Consider the following 26,299-nt stretch of genomic DNA (forward strand, 5'->3'; position numbering starts at 1 on the left):
TTGGATCCGTCCCAGCTGACAGTCAGCAGTTCCCACTGCGGGCCCGTGCAGCGCAGCATTATGATAATGAAAACTTATTAATCTAATCCTACTAAACCCCCCCCACCCCACCCCCCCACCCCACCCCCCCACCCCCCACCCACCCCCGCTGTCAAAGTTCCAGATAACTGGAGGGACTGCAGGCATCAGTGCTGTCTCATAATGACTGATTGTGTTGGAATACTGAGGCTGATTTTTAACGCTTCCGCTTTGCAGTGAAGCCTCCCGTTTCATCGTGTGTGTGTGTGTGTGTGTGTGTGTGTGTGTGTGTGTGTGCGTGTGTGTGTGTTCCTGTATCTGAATGTAAAGCACCTGGCTGTGCTTTCAGAGCTGCTGGGACTTCTCACTCCTTAGAAGTGGCTGCTGGGAAGACGGCGAAGCAGTACCGTGTTCCGTCCTCTGCTCGGGATGCTCATTACACCCTGAGGTCACGGGATATTTTAGCATGTAGTTGAGGAGGAAGTGATGCATATTTCTGCTCATAACTCAGCCTGAGCAGGTGAAGGTGTTGTCTTACAGCTGGAGGAAACTGAGGTCGACCGGGTCTTCACCCCTCCCGCCTCCAGTGCCACGTCTTCCGTTTCCTTTTGTTCTTAATCGCTGAACTTCTCACTCTGTCGATGCAGCAAATCCAGAAATGTATGGAATTCATGACATGTGGCGAGTTTCATGGCAGGTTAGGCATGGACTCGTTCTAATTCCTTTACTTCGTATCAGAGTAAATCCATCATTTAGTTCCACTGCGCACACTCTGAACACATGAAAGTATAAACTGCTGTTTATGCCTGTTTATTTATAATGAAGAAAATCCATCGTGAAGCGGCACTGATTCTTTTAACGGCTTTATCGATCTTTTTGATGTTGAATCAGGAAATCAGGAATTCTTTGAGAAACTGAGAACACACAGTGATCGTGGCTGTAATTCAAACACGTTGAAAACACAAACGCCAACAAGTAGAGTTCACTTTACCTGAGCAGGAAAAGGAATGGTCTGAATCCGGTGGCTTATTTATGCATACAAATACAAACAGACATGGATTGATCCCTGCATGCAGGCTCATGCTGCATCTGCAGTGTTTCCCTAAGCAGTAAACATTAAAGGCCAGGTGCTCCGATACACACACCAGGACTTCCGCCATCTCCACAGCGCACTGCAGCAGAAACAGAACGGAGTGGCTCCTGTTAAAATTTTAAAGCCGCTTCACCTCCTTTGTCCTGCCAGCGGTCCTTTATGATCAAGGTTGACTCATAACGCTGTGTGGTCAGAAGAGGGCAGCGTCTCCCCGGGTAAACCGAGGTCAAGTCAGGTACCTGAGTGGTGAATAAGTAAACACACAGGCGTGCACTAATCGCACACGTCTTAGTAACTTCACTGTAGTGCAGTGGAGTTTGGTGGATTTATTACTGAGGATGTGTTGCAGATATACAAACGTTTGAGGCCGGTGTAATATAATGCTGCTTATTCATAATTTATTACCAGCATTAAGGCTGAAACTTCGCTCTGGAGCAGAGGAAGGCTTCATGTGGAGCAAAGAAGAAAGTGATGGTGTGCCGTCCACAGAGGCCAGATCTTTACATAATTAAGGCTGCGTGGATTTAAAACCAGATTGCATTCATAAATGATGTTTCAAGATGATTTAAAGCAAATTCTGTGCAATTCTGTGTGGTGAAGTGACTGATGCTTCTTTCAATGCAACGAGGAGTCACAACCAATGCCTGGTTTCTCTCCCGCTGATTCACTTTAAGGCCATAAAGCGTGATTTTCGAAAGCAGTCCCTCTTTAACATTTGCTAGTTCCAGGATTGGATCGGTGTTTTTCTGCCGGTGTGGCCGACGGGAGCGACGGCCCGCTAAGTGCAGATAAAAATAGCCCCCTACCCTCGAGCCCGCAGCTAAACTCCCTCCATGCCTGCTTGATGCTGAGAGGTTCCGATGCGTGCGCTCTCTACCTCCTCCCGTCAGAGCGCCCGGTGCAGGTGACACCGAGAGACCCTCTGCCTCGGCCACACTCAGCCGCTCTAATGGCTTCCTGTCTGTGTTTGTGCAGAAGACTCCCTCCTGCGTCAGGATGACATCTGGATGCTGGACGGCGACGACGGCGCCCAGGAGCCTCTGTCCAGGGCCGCGCGCCCCGACCACCTGGACTTCCTGCGCATCACGCCGCCCGAGGATGACATCATCGGAGACACGCCTTACTACCCCAAACTGGAGTGCACGGTGAGCGAGCACGAGCGGCGCCACTGCAGTTACTTCTACCTCCACTCTCTCTCCCTCTCTCTCTCTCTCTCTCTCTCTCTCTCTCTCTTCCCCCCTCGTGGCGCTCATGGGAATTTCTCTCCACTCAGGCATTAAACCACCTGATCATGAATTCTTTGAAATGGATTAGCAGGTCATGGATTTTAATCTGTGAACTGTGCTCGAAGAATCCAGTCACATTCAAAACAAGCACATCTGAATTTCTTCATTTTGCCTCGATTTGAACGCTTTGTGAGCCGCGCTTGTTGAAGCAGATGTTGGAACATGAGATTTTTCACGCGTGTGATCTTTTTATGTAATCCTATAAAATGTGATTATTCAGGTAAAAACAAAGCAGCTGTTTTCAGGCTTTTTACACTTTAATTATTCTCAAAGTCAGGAAATCAGACCTGAGAAATGATCTGCTCCCATCTATCCAGATTCCTTCACGCAGTCAGACATTCATTCCTTTGGCCAGCCAGGCGGATTACATGGGTGTGGATGTGGGCGGGTCGTCTGCAGGGCCAGATATGCATTGTTCTCCAGAGGCACTAAACCTGCGGCGACTGTGACGACAATCGCTCGACATACCGGTACAAAGGGTGCGCTGCTTCCGCGGTGTTCTGACACTGACGGCCGTGTCTAATGTTTCAGCTGTAACTAGGCTGCATTTCACAACCAGCCCGTTTCTCGTTACGTCATATTTATTTACTCAACTCACACAGCGAGTCCAGATAAAATGGAATAAAAAAATGTACATATGAACGATCGAAAAGAAATCTGTTGTTGTGAAGTTCAGTACGTTTTTTTGTGCTCTAAATATTAAATTACACAGGATGTTGTACAAAGCAAAGAATTTTTTTAAAGCTAGTCTTTAAGATTAAAAAATGCTTATACAGAAATAGGAGGATAGTAAAAGTTCCCAGTTCCCTCGATTAGAATAAATGTTTAACTTTGTCCGTTTTCAGATCTGCTGGGACGAGAGGCTCAGTTAAAGACCATCAGCATCAAGGCTTTACTGCGGTTGTTAGATGAGAGCTAGAATTCCGTTGTGACCTGTAAGACAGTTTTAATGAACTCCTTAAAGTTCTGGAACATTAAAATGACTCAAAGCCTAAAAAGGATCTTTTAGATATTTGAATCAGTCGACCGTAACGTTGAATTTTTATTGCAGATGAATCACCAACAGGAGAGGGAGGGATGACAGCACTGTGCAAAAGTGTCAGGCTTGGGTAGCGAAGCTGCGTCCAAAAACTGATGGGCGAAACTTTTCTTTTATCAATTTATGCAAAGTGAATTATCAACAGTTTTTGTAGGAACTTTAAAACCAAGAGTATTACTTGATTGATATGTAGCATTACAGTCCACTTGTCTAACCCTTTTGCCTAGTACTGACAGCGTCAGTGAGATGTTTTACATGTGTAATGTTCACCACTAAGCTGATTTGTCAATATCAGTTTGTATCACTGCCTTTTTGATCGGTGGACCTTCTCTCTAGTCCAGCATCAGGGGAGATTGACTGTGTGTGAATGAAATAACCGTGTTCTTACATAACCTAATTCCTCTGCAGAGAAGCCCTTCTTTTCTAGTTGTGGCTCTTGATGTAATTCACATTTGAAAGTGATTGTTTCTGGAGTTTTGATCCAAAAATAATCTGCACGGAGAATATAAAAACTGCAAAACATTCATGTGGGGTATAAATGAATGAAACCTGTGCATCAAGAAGGAGTCTGATTGTCATAAGAGACGCTTACTTTGCAGCATATTTCTCCAAAATTCAAACAAAGTAAGCTGTTTCGTCGTTCAAATGCAGACTGTGCCATTTTTCTGGTCATTCTAGACTCTGCAGACTAGGTTTTCTTGATGTTTTGGCCATAAAACCAGTTAACTAGTTAATTCTGTGGCCTATTTCAGCATTCATAATGACAGCAAATGAATCACAGGGTCATTTTTGTCCCACTGTATTCAATCCTCTTCAGTCTGACCTGCTGTTAATAGCTGGGCTGACTAATTACCCCGTCTTAAGCCCTCTGTTGCCGTAGCTCATCGCTTAAAGCTGCAGCGCTGGTTTAGCGGCCCTCCTCGGCCCTCCTCAGCCCTCCTCAGCCCTCTGGCTCCTCCTCCCTGTTTACAGCCGTCGTACGGAAGCGAGCGGAGGTAATCAGACACCTGTAGTGCCTGGCTCTGCTGGTTCCCTCCCCTGGAAGGGAGGGACCAGGAGGGAGGCGTCCCCAGACTGGGTAAACCAGTGAAACTCTTTTTTTTTTTTTTTTCTCCCTCTCTCTCCCCTTCTTGAACCTGAGAAAGGTTTTCTCACACACAAGGCTTTCCTGTAAACTGAGACAGACTCCAAAGCAGGGTTCGGTGCGGTCATGGATTTCAGGCTCTTCGCAGGAACCTAGAGAAGTTTGATGCCGCCCGGCTTTGGGAACGCGTGCGTGAAGCCCAGGTGAACTCTGTTCTCTGGCTGTCCCGGGGAGATTACAGCAGGACATGCTTCCAGCCACTGAGCAGCTTGACTTCACCGGCGGTGTCATGGGAATGTGGCTCACTGGACGGAGATGAAACAGCACGCCTGACGCCTGACAACGTCCAGTCGGAGGCCGCTGTTACATGATATTATGAAAGTCCACTATTTGCTGCTTGTTTGCGTGTCACAAACGGGATTACTTGATAGATTTGTTACCTTTGGCAGCTTCCAGGAGAAGGTAAGAGGAGCTGTGGAGATTTGCCCATACAAAGGCCTTTTGTTCCCGACCAGCGGCGGAGGTGGAAACGCAGGAGATTGGATAACTGGAGGCTGGGAGATGCAGCTGTAAGGACATTTTCACTCAACCACTATCTGTTTGAGCCACGCTTTGAACAATGGATGCAAGTAACAACCCGGACGAGCAGGACAAGCAGCCGTCGAGCTCCTTGATGAATGTGTTCAGCAGCTTCTTCGCGTGGGATCGGCCGGCGTCTTCAGAGGAGAGGGCGCCCGTGTTGACGGCTTACAAGGAGCTGTCAGAGGAAGAGACTCCAGCAGGTGAAGATGGTCAAACCACTGACGGAAAGAACAAGCTGGACGAGGAAACCGCTTCCTCCGACCAGAAAGGAGCGTCGGTCGACCCTGATCTGGTGAAGGTCACTCGGGTGGAAACACACAGTGACACCGAGAACGAGGATGAGGAGGAGGCTGACCGCGGCACCATGAGCCTCTCTAAGAAGCTGTCCCAGATGATGGCGTCCGCTCCACCCGAGGAGGACAGCGACAAAGAGGACCACGGGAACGGGGACGAGAAAAAAGACGCCGTCGAAGTGCCGATGTTCAGAATTCATAAAGCGGCCTCGACGCGTTCCCTGGTGGAAGACATGTTATATTCTGGCAGGTTTGCCGGCAGATCTAAGGCGACGACGACGACTAAAACCCCTTCAGTTTCCAAACGGGGGGCTGACAGGCCGACCAAGGAGAGCCCTGCAGCGGCGTCTGTGGAGGCAGGAACGCTGCCTGCTGCAGGGCAGAGCACGAAGGATGCCGTGTCAGATCAGAGCCAAGAGTATTCCGGGATCGACTGCTCTCAACCTGTTCCCTCCATCATCTCTAAGCATCCGGCTGTGGAAGATGCAGGACCGAAAGCCGACGCCATTTCTCCTCCAAAGCAAACAGAAGCATCAAAAGAAGAGAGAAAAGAGTCCAAATCGGATGGCGAGGACAGCGTCGACGAGGACTTCTCCTCCGTTCCTTCCAGCCCTCAGACTCTGATTCCGGTCATCTCTGTTAAATCGGCGTCCAGCGAAGTGAAGAGACCGGACACCTTGAACGTTTCGGGCTTGAAAAAGCCTCCGTCCCCATCTTCCTCGCCTGTGAAGTCTCCAGGAGACAAGCAGGTCTCAGGAAGTCCCGTCGCAAAGCACATCGGCTCAAAGACGAAGGAATCAAGCACGCCGTCGCCGACTTCACCTCCATCCTCCAGCGCCTCGTCTCCGTCCAGAGGCACTCCGCTCTCCTCGCCGCCGTCCTTCCACATGCCGGCCCTCTTCAGCGGCCTGCGGGTGCTGAAGAAAGGAGCCGTGGGCGACGAGCGGGAGGTGGTCTCCGAGATAAAGCAGAGGGAGAAGGACGCGGACCTGGCTCTGCTCAGCCTCAAGAAGACCGTGAACAAGACCAAGCAGCTGCCGGAGCAGAAGACCGGCTCCCCGGTCAAGAGGAGCACCGAGACCAAATCGCTCTCAGGCACCAAAAGCATCGTGATGGGACAACTCAGCCACCTGCTCAACAGCGACAGCCCCAGAAAGACAAGCAGCGAGCAGGAGAGCAAGACGGAGCCGAAGACTTCAGAAAAGGTCGTGGAGAAGAAGAGTCCAGAAGCGCCGTCTCCCACTTCCAGTGAGCAGAAGAAGACCTCAGACCTCGCCTACGAGACGTTCAGGAGCGTCTTCGGCCCGAAGAGCGTCGCCAAAAAGACGGACGACGTGGATCTGGAGGCGGTGAAGAAGAAAATCAAGAACGATAAGGAAAATCTGAGATTAATTTTCGACAGAACCTCCAAATCTCCCATCAGGGAGCGCAAGAGTCCCGCAGACGCTCCTGTATGTGAACGCCGCTTTATTTGTTTTCGCTTCTTTATCCCAGTCCGTTCATGCCGGTGCGTCTTCTCCCCACAGACCGAGGTCACGTCCCCCGCAGACAGCGAGGTCCACACTCCGGGGCGTCTGCACGCCGTCTGGCCGCCGCCCAAAGGGAAAGATGAGGAAGAGAAGGTGGGACTCAAATACACAGAGGCAGGTGAGAACCGCCGGCTTGTTGGTTTGCCTGTGTTTACATTTAACACCCGGTACGCCGACTGAGGATCATCCAGCTTAAACTGATGAGCTTTGTGTGCTAAGGAGTGGCAGATACACAAAATGTGTCTTTTTTTTTTGGTTAAAAAAATTACTGTATTTTCTCATTTTCTGACTTTATGAGATAAAATGATGCAAAAATTAAAAGAAAATAGTTGAAACATTCAGTTCTACGAAACATTGCGGCTGTATTTGTTGCACAGACGATGCAGAACGAGACAAATCACGCGAGGCCATCATCCGCAGGGTGAGACCAGCTTTAAATCCATTTAAAAACACGGGGTTAGGGCGCCGCCTCTCCACCTTACTGATGCTGTTTTTCGCGGCTGCAGCGTCCTGGACGCCACACAGCAGCATGTAAATATGCTAGTGGGGTAAAGCATTAAGTGGATTTGCCTATACTGCGGGCTGCATGCCACATTTAGCGTCTTTTAGCCTTTTAAAGCTGCAGCGATGCACAAACAGGGCTGATTGAACGACTGAGCGAGAGGCTTTGCTCTTTGGGTCTGAGCAGGCTGCAGTGGCGCAACGGCGGCCGAATGAGAATAGATTAGGAGTGGTTAGAGTGGATTATTGCGCCGATCTGTGCTCCGTTTCACATCTCGCTTTTGAGGAGTGTGGAGTGTGTGAGAAGAGCTAAAGTCCACAGCGTGCGTCATGCAGATAAACCGACACGTGCAGGAGTGAGTTATCTCTGATAGTTTTGCATCACATTCGAGCAGGGTTGTCAAACATGAGACCCGCGGGCCAAAACTGGACCACAAAAGGGTTGCAAAAAAAAAAAAATTTTTCAACATATTTCTGCCATGAAAGTCAACAAAGGAGCAAAGCCATATTGTCAGGGTGAGCTTGCTTAAATAAGCATAATGCAACAGCAATAGGAGAAGCTTTTTTTTCAACTTTTAATTAATTTTACAGCAGAAAGCATCAATAAAATTGGACTCATGTGGAAATTGAGGTAATTTTCAGTTGTAATTCATTAATTTCCACGATGCATACTGTCTGCAACAACAAAGAAAGTTTTAAAAATTAAATTTTAAGGTTGTTATTATGTTTTTTTTACTGGTCCCACTCACTGAGGATGAAATCGGATTGCATGTCGCCCCTCAACTAAAATGTGTCAAACAGCATTTGGCGGTTTATTTAAAAATGTAATTTTATTGAAGTGCAATTACCTCCATACACCCTATTGCAATTGCATCCTTTCTTAATTTAGAAGCCACTGAGTGTACCACAGTTTGACTCAAACCTGTTGATCTGACTTTTAGTCATCAATAGGTTACATATATTCATACACTTCAGAAAAAACTTCAGTGTTTGTTTAACAGCTATGTTGAATGGAATCCCTGTTGAATGTGGTTAAACTGTAACTGATCCTATGAATAGTTTTCTCAAGGGTTCTTGTTTCTTTAATTTTTTTCCTAGAATCGATATTTTCATCTGCCAAAGCGTTATATTTCACCAAAGCACAAGTACCATAGTTTCACCATTCCGAAGATGAGGTTTTGGCAGATTTTGGTTAGTTTTGACTGAAAGGGTTTGAGCATGTGCTGAGGAGGGATCATGGGTAAACTGGACGAAGCCAGGCTGGATGGAGGACATGAGCCACTGAGTATTATTAAATTTGTACATTTATTCATACTCTCCTAATTTTCAGACCACAATTTCAATTGATCTTCCAAGCATTTCATGCGTTTTTTGTAGCCAAACACTTCATTTTTCGTGAAGAACATCATTGCTTCATGTATTCACATAAGCATCTTGGCATACTTTTCTTATGCTGTATGATTTTTTTGACAAGTATGCTTTGAATATTGCTTCTTTGTGCTGATTAATTCGATTAACCACTTTCTGCGTCTTAGTTTTATTTGAGCACAGGTTACCAGCACTCTTTTCTCTCTTTTCTTCACTTCATTTTGGTTAAAATCGATTTCAAAATGACTCCGGTCTCATTTCTGACTTACACAGTTCAGTGTTTGAGGTCAGACTATTTAAAATCAATCTAAAACCATTCTGATTCTCATCAGCAAGCATTAATATACTGCTCTGTGTTCCTGTGATGTTCTGAATCAAGCTGTTTGCTTTTAGCTTCTGTTCAGCTGAGAGCTGCTTTTTAAAACTGGTTGGTTGAGTTATGAATGTGTTAATTTCTGAAAAACTGACCCACCCTTCTGCAGAATGACACGATTGTTGGAGTTGTTGTTGTTATTGTTGTTGTTGTTGGCAATCCATTTGACCTTCACAATTAGCTGAACAACAAGGAGTGGTTACTGAATTAAACCTAAACTCCAATATTTGTTTTTAAACATCGTCAACACACAGTGACTTTAACTCTCTTAACTTTATCATGGTTTCTTTCTCCTAAACACACTGAAAAGGAAGATATATTGTGAGAAGTTCCGTTTTAAAAGGCCAGAGTCTTTTCAAGTATGCATTTGAGAGTGGGTTGTGGAAAGATCCTTGTTTCTGCCTGTTTTCAGAGCACCAGGCGGCTCTCTTCCAGCTGAAGAGGGAGCGCAAGGAAGATCTGGACAAGATGCATGTGAGTAATTATGACTACAAGAGACGCTGTTTGAAATTCCGTCATGCATCAGAGAACATCAGCTCTGTGCGGAGCAGTTATCCTTTTTTGATGCACCAAGCAAAATGTGAATGAAAGAAAAAAATAGATTAAAAAAAGGAGACGGTAAAAAAACTTACATGACCGTGAATTATTGCACAGGGTCTCAATAATAAAAGCGATTCAGCTATTACTAGACAAACAAAGTGCCCCAATTAAATATTGAGCAGGTTATTTATTAATAACCGATGTATTACTGTTGTATTTGTGAGTCTGGTGCGTTTGAGAGCTGCAGCTGGCAGTGGTGGCCACAAGATGGCGCCAAGTGAGCATGAATTGTTCAACTGCAGCAGAGAAAGTCATGCGAACTGGTGAAAAGTGAAGAAAGCTGACAAGTGTAGTTTCTGATGGTTGTGTCAGAGCAGCACCATTTATAATGTAGAAAGATGAGGCTCAAAAACAATTTTTTTAAACAGAATTGGTCATATCAGACAAAAATGTTGCTTTCTTTTCTTTAAGTAAAACAAAAAAACTTATTTAACATGATGAAAAATGAAAGGTCTTAATTTGATGAACTGTTCTGTTATTAGGTGGTCATTCATTCTGATCTCTGATCAGTTGTCTCTGACGTTTCGGTTTGCACCACACGGCGGCGTGCTCGCCCGCCGGAGACGTTGATCAGAACTGATTATATTCTGGTGGCCAAATGTCAAGATGAACTTCAGTCGTTTTCACTGAATCACTTCTGGGAAAAAGTCTTGGGAAATTTGGGAAGTATTATTACCTTTTTTTTTTTCATTAATAACCATAACATGCTCAAGGGAAACAGAATAAGAAGGACAAAAAGACACAATAATGCTCATTATTATTGGGGTAGAGTAGTTTGATGTTGGTGGTTTGCGCTATTCCCTCACAGTAAGAATATTCTCACTGTGAGGGAAATTGGTGTTTCACAGGTGCTGTTTACCAACGTAAACAAGCGGCAAATTTGGAAAAGCAAAAAAGAAAGGCTGTGCAGTCCCGGGGCCTTTTACATAATTCGTACCAACCGATAAATTGCTTCACGGACCGCTTTCTTTGAAACGTCTGACCTCAGAATTTGTTTCCCAGCCAGTCCGCTGAAAGGCTTTAATTTATTGTCAACCTTCGGCGGCTTGATGCTGACACAGAGAAACATGTAACGCAGTCGGCCCACAACAAAGGCGGCGAACGTGCCTAATTCCGCTTCCTAACTGACACGACTTAACAAGGAACATGTGCGCACATCTGGTGCAAAACAATTTCCTCCGAGGCTCCGATCAATACTTTGCTTTGGTTGGATTGTCTGAAATGTCAGATGATAAGTAGCGTTGCCAGATTCAGTCAATGTTGGATGCATGCAACGAGAATAAGGACTTAGATCCATTCATGTATTTTCCTCAAAGTAATTATATTGTCTGAAATAAAAAACATTTTAATATACTTCCAGTAGAATTGTGCATATTATAAAATATATTACAATGAAAAGGTTGATTTCAAGTGGAAACTTAAGCTTGAATTTTGTCATTCTAATGAGAAATTGTGAAAATCATATTGTAAGTTTGCTTTTAGTGATTTTTTTTTAGCCCATTTGTCCTAAAAATACTTGAAACATTTTGGATTTCTTGCTCTGAAAGCAGAAATAATCTCCAGAATGATTGTATTTTGAATGATGCTCAGTTTTTCCTGAACGTCTTGCTCTCTCCTCAGGCCGACTATGAGCTGCAGATCTTCCAGCTGCGCGGCGAACACGCCGTCTCCATCTCTCAGCTGCAGGAGGAAATCAGCCGGATGCAGAGGGACCGGTCGTACAACCCCAGCCAGCCGCTCCGGGAGGTGCGCGACGTGGCCGTGTCCACCGCGGACGACCCGGCGGCGAAGACCTCCCGCACGGTGGGCATCCAGACGGACAGGGAGACCTTCGTCAAGACCCCGGAGGGCGAGGGGGGCGGCCTGGCTCAGAGCCCGGGACAGGCCGCGCCCAAAAAACTCAACCTGGACTCCATTGGACTGGCTCTCAAACCTGGAACGGCCCCGGGGGCTCCTGGACCGCCGCCGCCGCCGCCTCCTCCTCTACCAGGCGTCTCAGGAGCACCTCCTCCTCCTCCTCCCCCACTGCCAGGCAGCGCCGGAGCCCCTCCACCCCCACCGCCACCTCCTCCCCTCCCTGGAAGCGGCCCGCCGCCTCCCCCTCCCCTCCCTGGAAGCGGCCCGCCGCCTCCCCCTCCTCCCCCCGGCCTACCTGGAGGAGGCCCCCCTCCTCCACCCCCTCCGCCAGGCGGTGGCCCTCCACCTCCTCCCCCCATGGGGGGCTTCAGCGCGGCCCCGAGGGTGGAGAAGGCCCCACGGAAACCCGCCATCGAGCCCGCCTGCCCCATGAAGCCCCTGTACTGGAGCAGGATCCAGATACTGGATAATAAGTGAGTCTGATGCTCGAAATCCAAAACAACTGGTTAAAACTGGTTTAAAAACTACAGAAATTGTCTTTGCTGTCGTGGACGGAGTCAAACTGAGACACAGCCGCTCCGATTACTGTCACAGTCGCTCAGCGAAAGGATTTTCATTGCATGATGTCAGTTTTTATCAGTGTAAAAACAATTTTTTGGAAGGAAATCTACGAAAAACAGTGGAATAATGTTTTGGATCGTTGGACAGTATGTTGGAAAGTCCTATTTTAATATTTTGAGGATAGGGCATCAGTGACATTTCGGTGTGTAAATAGTATCAATAACTTTGTTTAAGATATTCAAAAAGCTTTTTATCTGTATTTTTTTTAATCTAAAACCAGGAGTATCAAACTCATTTCAGTCCAGAGGTTTCATTGTAGTGAATGCAGAGAGTGGATTGACAGCTGTAGTATTAAAGCACGTGTTGACCAGCGGGCAGAGATCAGGACAACTAAAGGACAGTAAATAAAAGACAAAGGAGTCAACAAACTCCTCCACTTCCAACATGCTGCTGGTGAAACTTGAAAAGCATGGGTGATGGAAAACAAACATCAAATATAAATCAGGGACAAGAGAAAGAGCACTGTTACTTAGAACATTCACATTAACTGTCAGTTATCTCAGCAGATAACCATCATTGATGATGATTACTTTATGTTGTTGAAAATAGACTTAAAAAATGAATGTGAAATGCTAATAATTGTGATTGACTCACACAAATTAACTAGTCAAAGCAATCCATTCACCGTCCTTATGTTTAGAACTGTCCCCTATCAGTTCTCTCAGACATTTATTATAGTCATTACTGCATCTGATCTGTGAATCTTTATACTTTTATTATATCTGATGCACTTTTATTGTCCCAGTAATACATATCTGTTATTAGCCAAAGTGAGGCCGCAGTGGAAATAGGTCAGACTGCAGCAGTCCGTCTCGTCCGGCCTGGGTCTCCCGGGGTCTTCGGTCTCAGACAGATATCAGCGATCCCACCAGCCCGCCTGGTCTGGAGGCTCCTCTCAGATACTCTGTAATAGTAAGTGGATTATCCAGACCATTTACAGTGACTGTGGTTGTTTCCTCGGAGCGCCAGCTTTCCGGCTTTATGGCCTCGTATTTCCATGGACGGATTAGTGGGGGGGAAGCAGAGCTGTGGTTTGCGCCGTCTTGCCGATCCCGTCCGGCGGTGGAGGACGTATAGACTGCGCCGCCGCGGTTTCATGTCAGCTGTAAAGCCGACTGTAAAAGGCCCAGTTAGAGGTGCATTAAACGGGTCGGATGTTTCAGTGAAGCGGGATCAGCTGTGCCGTTCGCCCTTATTGCTGCGAGTGTCTAAGTTGTGAAATCGGAGCTGCGTAAGGTTTGAAACGGCGCCAAGCATCTGATTGTGAGCTGGAAGCGAATGTGCGTCTGGCGGAGCGGAGGATCGCTCGCAGTTGTAATCCAGTCACTGAAAAACTTGTCTTTGGTGGAAAGTCTGTCACTGGGGTTGAATGCAATTTTCTTTTCCAAGCTGGTTTCCTGCACAGTTGTAGGACAGCCTTCTGGCTGCAGAAAAGAGATGAAGTCCATTTTCATCAGACGGTGTCATTATATCTTCGACAGAAAGCTGCTCCACAAAGCTCCACACATTGTGCTGCAGTGTTTTGTGTCCAGGCTTTGTTTTGCATGGCGAGTGAAAATGAATTCAGGGAAACCGGCCTTTCTTAGTTTTGCCAGTTGCAGTGTTTCCATGCCGCCCAGTCCACGATGCTCTGAACGCTTTCAAGCTGCTCAATCAGTCTGTATTTTAATAGATTTCGTTTTTGACGGCGTTATAAATGTCAGAGTGATTCGGGGATGCGGGACGGGACGGCGTTCCTGCATCCACCTGACTTCCAGCCTCCTGTTTGTTTTCCGTTGTTACTCAGCAACTTCTGCAGCACAGCTTCACCTCCTTCTTTTCTTTATGACAGAAACAAGCACGCCATAACCTTTTTGTTATTTTCATCAGCGAGCTCATAAACAGTGCTTTTTTTTTAAAAGGCAAGATCGCAGGCGCTCCTGCCAAGGTTTCTCAAAAAAAAAAAAAAAACAAGGTTGAAGAAACATCAAACAGGCTTCCACAAATAGAGCCGTGGGTGTGATTAGGCTCCAGTAACTCGCCCGCTCTGCGGGGGATCGCTGCTGTAAATGTGATCGAATGTTTTGCACCCTCTCACCTCGGTTCCAGTGCATCAGACGTGTAATGCAGCACGTTTTATTTCATTTTGTTGTAGCAACAACACGCTGTGGGGCTCTCTGGAGGAGCCAAACATACTCAACACCAACGAGTTCGAGGACCTTTTCTCCAAAGCGACGCTGCAGCCGAAGAAGAAACCGTTGTCGGACACCTTCGAGAAGAAAGCCAAACCGAAAAAGGTAGGTTCTCTTGTCTTTTCTGTCACATTTGCATGCTGCTCACTCAGGTCTTCTGTTAATGGCTGTCTGCCTGAAGAGCTTCCAGCTGCGACGTCTTGTTGTGTGTCTCCATGATAATTTCCTAATGAGGCGTCATATGGAGTGAAAATAGCCAGACTGAGCTGAGTGTAGTGAAACCAGCCGTCAGACGGCAGCACTTACACGTCCTCAGAGGAGACGTCTACACAAGAAGCACGAGCTCTCAGTGGGTGATCATGATGCTCTTTGGTCTGTGGATCTTAACGGAGTGATGTACTGTTCGTTACTGTTCATCAAAATGAACTGTTGTTTCAAAAGCAGGAAGTCTGCGTATGTGGTGATGTAGAAGTTCTTGGTGACAGAAACGAGCAATTGATCCGCCTTTTCTTCCACCCGCCCAAGTCTCACTTGTTGACGTCCGGTCAGATGATGCAACTCTGCACTTCTCGCGCCGCGTCAGCAGCCCGGTCCTCGCCGTGGCGTCCGAGCGCTTCGGCATCGGCCACTGGCCCAGACTCTCCCCGCTAAATCCATACACATCCCCTATTCTGATCAATTTGAGGCTCCACTCTGCTCCAGAGGGCCACTCCGTGTGTGTGTGTATGTGTGTGTGTGTGTGTGTGTGTGTGTGTGTGCGTTTCCATCCCCGTGTCTCTCCAGTCAGTCTGGTCACTCACACTGTCCAACATTCGATCCAGCTCAGACAGCCACATCCAGACACAGATCTTGCCAGCCGTCTCCCGGCTGGGCTGACGTCAGCCTGCTGGAGGTTTGACCCCTCCAGTGGAAACCGAGCAGCTGAAAGAAATTCATATCAATCAAAGAAAAGGAGAAAAAAAACAAAAAAATCTCCAGGTTGAACACTGCAGTGTTTTCCGCAGCGAACAGGACTTTCCTCCTGGAGCCATCGATGTTTAGGCCATTTGTTTCTAGTACTATCATTATATCGTCATCATTGTATATTTAATTTAAAAGTCTGCTTTTATAGTCATGGAGAGACGTCTGAGTTCAACTTGTAGATGTAGAAAGTGAGAGAGAAAGTGGAAAGGAGCTTGTTTAAATAACCAGTCGTCGAAAAGGTTATCAAAATGATAGAAAGTTGTTTATTCAGTACTTTTTTTCCATCCTTTAAAGTTTATGTTTTCTAGTGAAAGGATGAGAAGTTCAGTGAATCATCGGTTTAGAGATGGTTTCCGAGAAGTTCGGCTGAGCGAACATGAACAAAATGATCGGAGGAAAGGAGGAGGGCGGATTCAAGTGGAAGATAAACAGCTCAGACAGTAGTGGATCGTTAACCAGGAATACATCTCATCACAGACTTTACACAGAATGTGTGTTTAAATCAATTTGTGAGAAATTTCTAAGATTGGGGAGCAGGAAGCGTCTTGGGATGTACCCAAAAATGATGGAACTGAAGGATTCCTCTTCAATATTCAGCCCACTAGTTAGAAATAAACATTTTAAAATGATGACTTAGAATATTTATTTCCTAATCTTGCTGAATTAAGCCAACATTTATGTATATTTGGACTTGTCCTCTTTCTTTTTCAGCGCAGTTAGTGATCTGCCAAATAAAATTCGGAGCTTTTTTAAAAGATGCTAAACAAAATCAGCAGAGATTTATGCGCGATATTACGTCGTGTGATCGTCATTTCTGTCCTGCTCTGTGAAAACAAGGACATAAATCTGATCCTGCTTAGATCACCTTCAGGTTTGAGTAAATACATTTGAGAAAATACCCTTTTTATTAGCTTAATTAAACAAATAATGGTGACTCAAGTAAAGAAAGGGGTTTTCGGGCTTCAGTGTGAGAGTAACAGTGCAGAATCGAACCGGCGTGCGTCCGTGCACGAGCGCCATGACAGCACATCCTCGCCGGTCATTACTGCACTTGCTCAGAAAGTGTTGCCAGATCATGCAAAACGCCACGGACCCCCCCCCCCCCCCCCCCCCCCCCCCCCCCCCGGGGTGGGAGGGAGGGGGGCGAGAGGAGATGAGTGTGTGGGAAAGGAATGTGTGTGTACATTATGCATATGAGCCACTTCCCAAAAAGTTATAGAACTCGGGGGATGCGGCCGATGCCTACACGAGTGAGTTAATCTCTATCATGTGTGCCGTAGAGAAATCAAAGCTCTTGTTTACTCCCGGCTGATTAGCATATCAAAGCCCGGAGGAGACGACACGGAGGAGAGCTCTCCCGCCGGCGCAGGCCGGACCGGGCTGGACCCCGGCTCTAATTGCAGGCATGTGGCTTCATTTCGCCGGACTGGAGACGGCAGTGAAGACAGGGCACCTATAGAAGCAGGATGGGAGCGCCGAAGGTGGAGAGTGTTATTCCAGCTCTGTGTGATGTTGGGTTTCTAACATCAGGTAACAAGCAAATCCTAAATCAAGTTCACATGACATGAGTGGCTTATGAGTAACGGCGCATGTGTTTATTACAGGCTTTTTTTTTTTTTTTGGAGTTATGACGTGAAAGAGTGGGCGTCAGATGAGCGCCGGGGTTGCTGAGTGTACCACGGTCGGCTCCTGACGGAAAGCCTCGAAGCAGCTGTTATTTTACTGCGTGATGCCAGACGGATAATCAGACGGAGAGTCACGGCGGAGCGGGCCCGGCCGCTCGGCCGTGGCTGTGTAAACCATCCTCACGTCAGCCACCTGCTTCGGCTCAAACGCTCCCTCCATCATTCGCTTTGTTTTTCTTTCCTCCTCTCTTCTGTCCCTGACAAAACCCTCCGGTTGCGCTGGGGTCCACAGGAGGGCGCCATTAGCTATTGCTGTCTATACCTGTCTCCAGCATCAGCATCGCCCGGCCTTGTTTTCCGTGTGAAAGCAAGCGTCCAGCATCAGTTGTCTTTTCTCATTAACTTAACTGTTTAGGCTAATTGGCGAGTTCTGCAGGGAAAAGGTTCCCGGGCTGCTTTTAGTGTGGCCCGTCCAGAGCGGTTAATTAGAGGTGTTGGGAAAGCCTGGTGCTCAGCCGTCTCGCGTCCCCAGAGTGGGAGATCCCCAGTGATCCAGGTAATAGAGCTGGAAGCAGCATGGCACCCACTAACGCCCTGTAATGCAATACCGACTTCTAAGGCTTCTGCTCTGCAGCTCCCACTGGACAGCCCAGTAGCCGGCGACGCCATAATACCTAATGAAGAAGCCTGACACATTAACTTTTAGAGCGGGGCTTTTACCTTGCCAAAAACTTTCTCTGGCTTTGCGGCTAATTCAGTCATAAGTAATTGTGACCATGTGTAGGTACAAATAAAAATCCTGTGAATTTATAGTTTGTTATAAAAGCCCCGCTTCTCTTCGCCGTGCTCTTCCAGACTGTCCTTTTATGTCGCCACTTTTGCCTTTGTACTTTCACTGCGACTTGATATTTTTTGATTATACCTCGCACATGTTCCTGGGTAAACTGGAGGAGCTGCTTTTTCTTTTTCTTTCCTTTTTTTTCCTTCCTGTTTAGCTTTGCGCTCTCTCTCATTGATGTAACCTGACAAAGTGGGTCCCAGCTATGCGTGCGCGCTCCCCGGCGTCACGGTGATGGCTCGCCACAATGAGCGTTGATTAGTTCGGTCATCTGGGTCAATCCAGATGATCCGCAGACCGCTTAGTCCGACTCCGTCTCCGCTCTCGTCCGTCAGCGTCCGCACACAGGACGAGGAAGCCTCACCCTCATTCATTATCTGTTTTTAGAGACGATCGGAAGATTATTTATTATCGCCGGCGTGTGAGGGAGGCGTCGCCCTCCGGCCTGCGCCGCCACCCTCATGGTAAACTCTTTGTCTCTCTGGGAACCAAGGAAACATATCACACTCTTATAGTGATTAAAGCGACTTCGCCAGCAGACCGGACAAAATACATCAAATAAATGGATTTTGAAATCTAAATAAGGCCGAGCTGCCAACTCCCACGCATTGAGAGTGAGAAATATGTGTAAACTCACACTCGTTCAGGCGCATACCGAGCCTGATGAAATATGGTTGGATGCTGCTCAAAACTTATGTCCTCTTATCTTCTCATAATCTGAGGATCTTGAAATGACACGATGTTGATTTTTGGTGCTTGGTGATGAATTTTCTCGGTGTTGCTTGTGTTTGGAGCATATATCTTATATATTCCTGTTTATTTTGATGTCTAACACCACAGACAGGGCCTTTTTCTTTTAAAGATATAGTCACAGCACCTTTGTTCCATTTCCTTAACTTACTTCATACCTGCGTAGGTCGTCAGTTATGTGAACTCTTATCCGCATGAATCACTTTGTGTTTTTGCAGCTCATCAAGCTGCTGGATGGGAAGCGTTCGCAGGCAGTCGGCATCCTCATATCCAGCCTGCACCTGGAGATGAAGGACATTCAGCAAGGTGGGACGCCTTTTCTGATGCTCCTTCTTCTTTTGAGGAGTTCTTTTTATTTCCCCCCCTTGCATGGATTCAGCCATGATAACTTCTCCTCAAGAATTGCATATGTTCTTATTTTTAAAGACGAGATAGAGCGGCGCGGAATACTTTCCTACCTCTTGACAGCCACTGATTTGTAGCTTGAGACACGTTTTTCAGAGGGATTAGTCTGCGTTTCGAGTGGAGCGTGGTTGATTTTTCCAGTCAGTATGGTGGGAAAGAAATTGCCTCTATTTGTCAAAAAAAAAAAAAAAAAAATGCGATGGAACCAGCAGGATAAAAACAACCTTTCACTTTCCTCTCGAACTGGTAAAAATCAAATTACCAGCTCCTTCAGTTAAAGAGCTGCGACGATGGACTGCGCGCTGCTATTCAGTGGAAAAAATGCAAACGTGCGTGGTGTGTAAACACACACACAGTGTGTGTGTGTGTGTGTGTTGGGGACATCGTCGATGGGCCAGGAATTAGTCCCGTCCTGGGACTGTGGCGGAGAGCGCCTGCCGCCTGCTAGTCTGAGCATGCGGCCAGCGGATCTGTTTATTGTAGCCAGTGACGGTTTCCACAAGCCCTAATGGGACTGACACCCCGCTAATGATCTGAGCATGTACAAAACCACCTTCCACAGTTAGCAGACACTGTGCTACCACATAAAACCACCTCAAACACAAGCCAAAAAGCACATGCTGCAGGACGACCATCTTGTTTAGATTTTTCCCCCCTCTCTCTCTCTCTCTCTCTCTCTCTCTCTCTCTCGCTCGCTCGCTCGCCGTGCTCCAGTGTCAGTTTTGCAGAGGTGGTTTGGTCAAAAAGGCCTGCTCACACCCAGCGTGGGGCGGCCTCCCTCACCCTTTAATGGAAGGTGTACGTGAAATGGACAATTTGAATCTGACAGCGGAGGACAGCGCCTTAATAAGTGCTCCTAAGGGCCGGAGTCCTTCGCCTCGCCTGCTTGCCTCCCCTTTGTTGCCAAATTAAAAGGACATGGTACATGTAATGTAATTACATCCACTGGGGAGGGAGCGACCGGGGTTGGGGAGGACGAGGGGGTGGGGGGGAGGCGGCGGCACTCTGGTTAAGAGAGACGGGGTCAACTGCACCCGTCGGATTGACGGGGAGGGATGGAGGGGGGGGGGGGGGGGGGGGGGGGGGGTGTAAGGGCCACCATGGTTCAAGGGCAGAGGGAGGCTCTCCCCCACCCACCACCTCACACACACACACACACACACACACACACACTGGAGTGAGAAGTGGAAGGAGAGGGTGTGAGGCCGTTGGCAGGCAGGCTTTGATCTGTCAGTGTGGAGAGAGATCCGGCTCCCCTCGGATCAGAGTGCTCCTGTGCACACCGGAGCTGGCCCCCCTTTGGTGTGTGATTGACGGCTGCATGGCTGAGGGACCGAATAATCCACTCTAATAAGACGTAGGAAGTGGACCTCCAGCGTTTTCTCTGATCCAGACGCCGGGAACCACACTGACAGGTTCTCCCCGCCGCGGAGCAGCTGGGAGCCAGAGAGCGACGGGGCGTTCGCTGGAAGGAGCCGGCCGTCGGGGAGTCGGGGCAGCGTCGGAGGAGCTGTTAACATCAGCTTCTGCCAATGTGAAACACGAAACATCTGCCGAGGCCAAAAAGTACAACAGTAGCTCACATAAGTGACATAATGTATTATTTTCTTTCCCATTTTTGTGATTTCATGGTGCAAAGGAAAGTCACTGATTTCAGTTTTTACTGTTTTTGACTTTATTGCTCAGAGATAATAAATATAGACAGTAAAAAAGGGAAAAATGACTGATCGCTAATGTTTGGCAAGATTTTTTGAAAATTGCTCTGTAATCATTTTGCCATGGAGTTCTTAGACTAGAATGCAATTTTAAGTTCATAAAAAAGATTTTTCTCAGGGTTTTCAATCTACCAACCGTTTTTCACAGCTTAAGGAATTTAGAGAGACTCAAAACACAAAGTGGAATTATGAGAAGAGCGGAGACAGGAGGAGAAATTATTATAAATATGAATTATAATATGACTTTCTGAAGGATATTGTGTTTTTTTAAGCACATTAAAAAAGATACAAGGTGCCTTTTTGTAAGCGGCACATGTTGACAAGTTGAGCAAAAAATATGACATAAGACAGAATAAATAATTACATTAATAACACTATTTTTTTTAAATTGCGTATTTTTTCAGTAATTTTTTTTACATGTTTTATTACATCCCAATTATTTATTGATTTTATTAAGGACTAATCATTAAAAGTGGAAGAAGCAGTAGGCTATCATCAACCATGGTGAAAAAACTGATTAAATTATGGTCCAAAGTCCCAAGTTTGTAACTTTTGCTCATTTAACTTTAAAATTTTTATCACACTCACTGTCTGCTGTGTCTGGAGGTTTAATTTCTTGCATTCGTCATCATGAAAATGCTGATCTGTGTAAACGAAAAGTAGCCTAAAGCTGATATCAGAGCAGGAGGCGGCGAGCGGAACGCCTCGGCTGACACCAACCAGACAACTGTCAGCTGACAGGGGAGCAGTGGAGCCGCCCGGGTGACCTCCTCCCTCCTCCTCCTCCTCCTCCACCTCCACCTCCTCCATATTACTGAGCCATAAACGCATGACGCCTCTCAGACACAACACAGGAGTCACTTTCTCTTTTAGAGTCCTTCTTTGAAAAGCGTGCCGCACCCCGCACTTCCACCGGGTTTCTGTTCTGATTCTGATCTCCTCCTGCACCTCAGTTTTTCTCTCACTTGTTTGTCACCTTCTGCTGCCGCTGGGTGAAATAATTCGTTAGCTGTGTTGTTCCTGGCTCTGCGCTGGGAGGTTAAGCACTTCCAGGCTGTTTTCTCTCCGCGGTATTGGTCGAGGAGCTCCGATACCGATCCATCTTCTGCGGTCTGGGAGTCGGTCTGGCCCGGGCCCGGCCTCTCAACGTCAGCTTAATATCTGAAATAAAGAGCTGTGGAGCAATTAAATGAGGCACCCTGGCAGTACTTAAAGGTGCAGTCGGTAAATTTTAGCAATGCCGCATTTGTGCATTAGGGGGCAGCAATGAGTCAATGTAGCATCAACTTTTCTTTTCAATTGTTTTTTTTTATGTTTTTATTCTATTATTTATCTGTTTGGCATTCCAACTGCACAACAAATCCACATTAATGCGACTTTAATTAGTTTAGTTTTAAAGTCTTGAACACAATCTACATGCCGTACCTTTAAACGACACTGGCTTGCAGAATGAATCCATTAAGTGAAAATGTTTCCTCTTGTCTTGACCAGCTGTTCTCAATGTGGACAACTCTGTGGTGGATTTGGAGACCATTGAAGCGTTATATGAGAATGTAAGTAGCAGTTTGTTCAGGGCTGATCGGGGTGTAATTTACTGGGAGGAATGAGGAGGGATGCATCAACGAAGCTCCTCTTCTGCTAGATTATTTTAAAGCATTGGGCGGATTAAGATGCTTCAATTAAAACTACTCCAAAAAATGATGCACTATTGCCAATTTTCTCATAAATGAACTCTAAACTCATGAACTCATGCACACATGTTTTTTTCTTCATTCGAGGTAAATATATTTTCACACACACAAAGTAATTCTTAAAATTCTCATAATGCTTTACTGTTCTTCGTACGAGAGCTTTTTTTTTTAAAATATTTGCACTACATTCAGTTTTGAAATGTTTTAATATTAAAAAAAACCTTGTAAAACTCCACTTATTGCCTTTTTCTTCACAATTTCTTTAAAATAACTTAAAAAAAAATCTTAAAACCCTAACCATTTTGTAAAATTGCCATTGTATTGACGTACTTTTTTTTTTGCGTGTGTACAGAGAGCCACCAGCGACGAGATGGAGAGGATTACCAAACATTACGAGACCTCCAAAGAAGATGAAGTCAAACTTTTGGACAAACCGGAACAGTAAGAGGAGATTTTACTTCACATATTTAAACACACAAAGGCAAATGTTACAGCTTAGAATGATAGTCAGCACGTTAAATTATTAAGAGTCTGAATTTTGCAAGACTGTTCAGATGACAAATTATTGATTTGAAGTTATTTAAAATCCACCTTTAGGTGCAATTTAAAGCTCAAATATTAAAATTGAAAAACTTCTCCTTGCATTTTTCTGTGAGCCTTGGTGTGCAGACATGTGCGTTCACGGACCCTGCTGTCAGGGTTAAGTAGTCCAGGCCGCCTAACGAGTCTCGAACCCAGCGGTGCCGCTCAGCCTGGCCCTCCTGTTTCCATGTTTGACCAGAGCTGTCACTATGAGCGGCTGAGTCATCCCCGCTCGGGGTCTGCCTCCGTCAGCGGGGCCTAATCACAGCGGATGTTCCCGCTCCGCTCCCCTCCGACGCGGCTCTGTTTACAGAAGTCGTCCCGCATCAGGCCGGAGCGCCCTTTGATCAGCGTCCGTGCGCCGCTCGCCGCCTTCCCTCCAGCCGACCCCGCGGACCCGTCAGGCCCAGCCGAGCAGCGCCGCTCATGACTATCAGCAGCACTGACTCAGGCGGGCCCGAAATAGTTCTTCCTGTTAGACATTTTGTTTAATTCTGTCATAACACCCCGTTCTCCTCTACCTCCTCCTTTTTTTTTTTTTTTTTTTTTTTTTGTGTCCCAGGTTTCTTTATGAGCTTTCCCAGATTCCTAACTTCGCCGGCCGGGCCCACTGCATCATCTTCCAGTCGGTGTTCCTCGACACCATCGCCTCCATACATCGAAAGGTGGAGGTTATCTCCAGTGTGTCCAAAGTAAGAAGACAACAGCAACAAACACGGCCTCAGCAGTGTCAGGTGGCGACGCCAAGGCTTTCTCACCTCTTAAAACTGCTTGTGTGTGTGTGTGTGTGTGTGTGTGTGTGTGTGTGTCAGGCTCTGCTGGACTGCACCGCCCTGAAGGACATCATGGGTCTCATCCTGGCCTTCGGGAACTATATGAATGGAGGGAACCGGACCAGAGGTCAGGCCGACGGCTTCGGACTGGAGATCCTCCCCAAGCTGAAGGATGTCAAGAGCAGGGTAACGTAAAAAAAAAAACACTAAACCTTTCCCAGAGTGCATCATTGTTCTGGTAAATGCTTCATTTGTTTTGATCCTCTGTATTTCAGGATAATCGGATCAACCTGATGGATTATGTGGTTTCGTACTATTTGCGTAACTTCGACGAGGTGAGATCTGATTGGACTGAACTGAAAACAGTCTGACACCATTTAAAGAGCTGCTCCTGTTTGAGGTAACCTGTAACCACTGCCAGATTATAAAGATCACAAATGTTGCAGAGCTGGTTTATGTACTAGAAGGGATTCATCAGTCCTCAACTAACTTTTCTGATAATATAGAACTTTTCCAACCGTGTTAGCAGCCTTTGCATTAGCCTGTAAACTCAATATTAGTCCTTGGGCCATACGTTTGACACCCTTTGTTTAATGAATGCTTCAATCAGATGTTTAGTAAAGTACAAAGGATCAGCAGTCTTCAATTATTACACAATACTCCAAGTGAAAACACATTTTTTTGATTAATAAACGTGCATTTTTTTCTCTCCGTCTCAAAACCTGAAGCAGCTCTTTGCACATCATTAAAACATCCTAACAGAGGGAAACGTTTAAAGTTACTACTTACTTTTTAGCATTAATAGCTCCATCGTTTTTAAAGAAATACCTTGGAACTGTTATCAACTGTTCACTGTCTTCGTCTGTTTCAGCATGCCGGGACAGAGAAGAGTGTGTTCCCTCTCCCGGAGCCTCAAGATTTCCTACAGGCCAGTCAGGTCAAGTTCGATGACCTTGCCAAAGACATCAGAAAGCTGAAGAAAGACCTAGCCGGTAGGTTTGGTCTGTTAAATGCATTCGTCGTCGCTGCGGCGAACGCACCGCATGGAATTTCGCTGCTCAGCTCGTCTTTTGTTTCCTTGTAAATCACTCAGCGTAATTTGTGTACATTACCATCTTTCAGCAGGGCAGTTTGGATGTGAGCGTTCGTCCCGCGGACTCGTCCTGCCCTCTGTGGGTGTGTCCGGGACCTGGAATGGCCCGAGGGAGCTTTTCCCAGTTTCCAGACTTTGTATCTTAACAACCGTGTCATCATAACACCGCAGCCTCGTGGACCTCATGTCTGAGGCTGCAGAAGCATCCTCACCTCGCTGCCGCACGGCATCAGGATCCCCTGAAAACGTCACAATCTGCGGATAAATAAACAGAAACGCTCTTGATGTTGGGAACGTCTCGGGCGCCGAGACGCTGGGTAATCGAGCCAGCCAGCCAGTTAGTCTTGGCCAGGGCCACACATAGGTTAAAGGCGATGCCCCCCGGTGCCCCTGGTGTCTGTGGTTATTTAAATCAACCAATAATACGGCATATGAAAGCAATTAGATATGCTCCACGGCTCTCCTCTGCGTCTTTCGGATTGCTGTTAAAGCCCGCTCCTCTCTGACCCGAGGGAGAAATACAAAGAGTCTGCTGAAGTGCCCAGACCCACCTCAAGCTGTCACTCATTTATTAGGAAAAATGGAAGACCTGAAGACAATAAATGCGACGCAAGGGCGCTCGTATTTGATCTCTGCTGCGGCGCAGTCTGGCACAGTAGTCCTCGGGGGTAATAGCATCACAGGGCGGGCGTCGGATTGTGGGTGTTTGGTGAGCTCCACCTATGACTCCCACCACTTTTTATCCTCTCCAGCCGCCAAGAATAAATATTTATGCCGGGCTATTATAAACCAGCCTAAAGAAAGCAACTGGTCTTAATTATGAAGCCGACTCAGATCACTTCCATCCACACTGTCTGACACCGAGGAGCTGACGCTGGACGCCGCCGCCGTTCACTGAGACAAGCCGAGCTGAGTCTCCCCACCTGATCCGGAGGCGGTGCTGGTCCTCCACCCCCCCGGTCTCCAGCGCCGACAATCAGACTATAACATATAACACGAAAACAGTCAGATACCAACACCAGCGTGGATTATCTGTCCAGGTTAACATTCAGACACGGTTAATGGTTCATTCGTTCATTTCCACTAAATTGTTACTCAAGTAAATAACGGCATTATAATGTATAAATTAACTGCGAGGGGCTGAATCTATGGACCTTCCAGACTTCATGGCTTCAATAGAAATCCGTGCTTTCATCACACATCTAATCCTGTCTGATTTACATATAACTCCATGCTCCTCCGTTCGCCACATGAGAAGTTTGGAGTTTGGATTTCTCGAATGTTCGTCAGTGATGCTCAAGAACCCGCTTGGCTGAACTCTTCTTCCCTGGCTTGTGCCGAAACATGATCCGCTGTAGATGGGGGCTTCCTGTTTGGGGAGCGGGTGCTGACCTCTGTCTGTGCTCCTCTCGGGGGGAGAGAGGGACGAGTGAGAGGCCACCGGGACCC

The 26,299-nt window shown here is 46.8% G+C and overlaps 1 protein-coding gene across 2 annotated transcripts in view; it reads left to right on the plus strand.

Annotated features, from left to right (window-relative positions):
- Positions 1-26,299, plus strand: part of LOC115406596 (formin) — a 52,070-nt gene that overhangs the window by 8,768 nt on the left and 17,003 nt on the right. Inside the window, exons 3-14 of one of the 2 annotated variants that reach the window (XM_030116721.1) lie at positions 2,087-2,256; positions 6,922-7,042; positions 9,579-9,640; positions 11,387-12,096; positions 14,379-14,520; positions 18,810-18,897; positions 22,203-22,264; positions 22,755-22,843; positions 23,547-23,676; positions 23,797-23,943; positions 24,033-24,092; positions 24,629-24,749. In XM_030116721.1, coding sequence (XP_029972581.1) covers positions 2,087-2,256; positions 6,922-7,042; positions 9,579-9,640; positions 11,387-12,096; positions 14,379-14,520; positions 18,810-18,897; positions 22,203-22,264; positions 22,755-22,843; positions 23,547-23,676; positions 23,797-23,943; positions 24,033-24,092; positions 24,629-24,749 — 1,902 coding nt within the window. Of the gene's footprint in view, positions 1-2,086; positions 2,257-4,691; positions 6,847-6,921; positions 7,043-9,578; positions 9,641-11,386; positions 12,097-14,378; positions 14,521-18,809; positions 18,898-22,202; positions 22,265-22,754; positions 22,844-23,546; positions 23,677-23,796; positions 23,944-24,032; positions 24,093-24,628; positions 24,750-26,299 lie in introns of those variants that run through there. The other variant, XM_030116722.1, reaches the window with a different exon arrangement.

This window comes from Salarias fasciatus, chromosome 19, assembly GCF_902148845.1.
Source record: "Salarias fasciatus chromosome 19, fSalaFa1.1, whole genome shotgun sequence".
Taxonomy (NCBI): Eukaryota; Metazoa; Chordata; class Actinopteri; order Blenniiformes; family Blenniidae; genus Salarias; species Salarias fasciatus.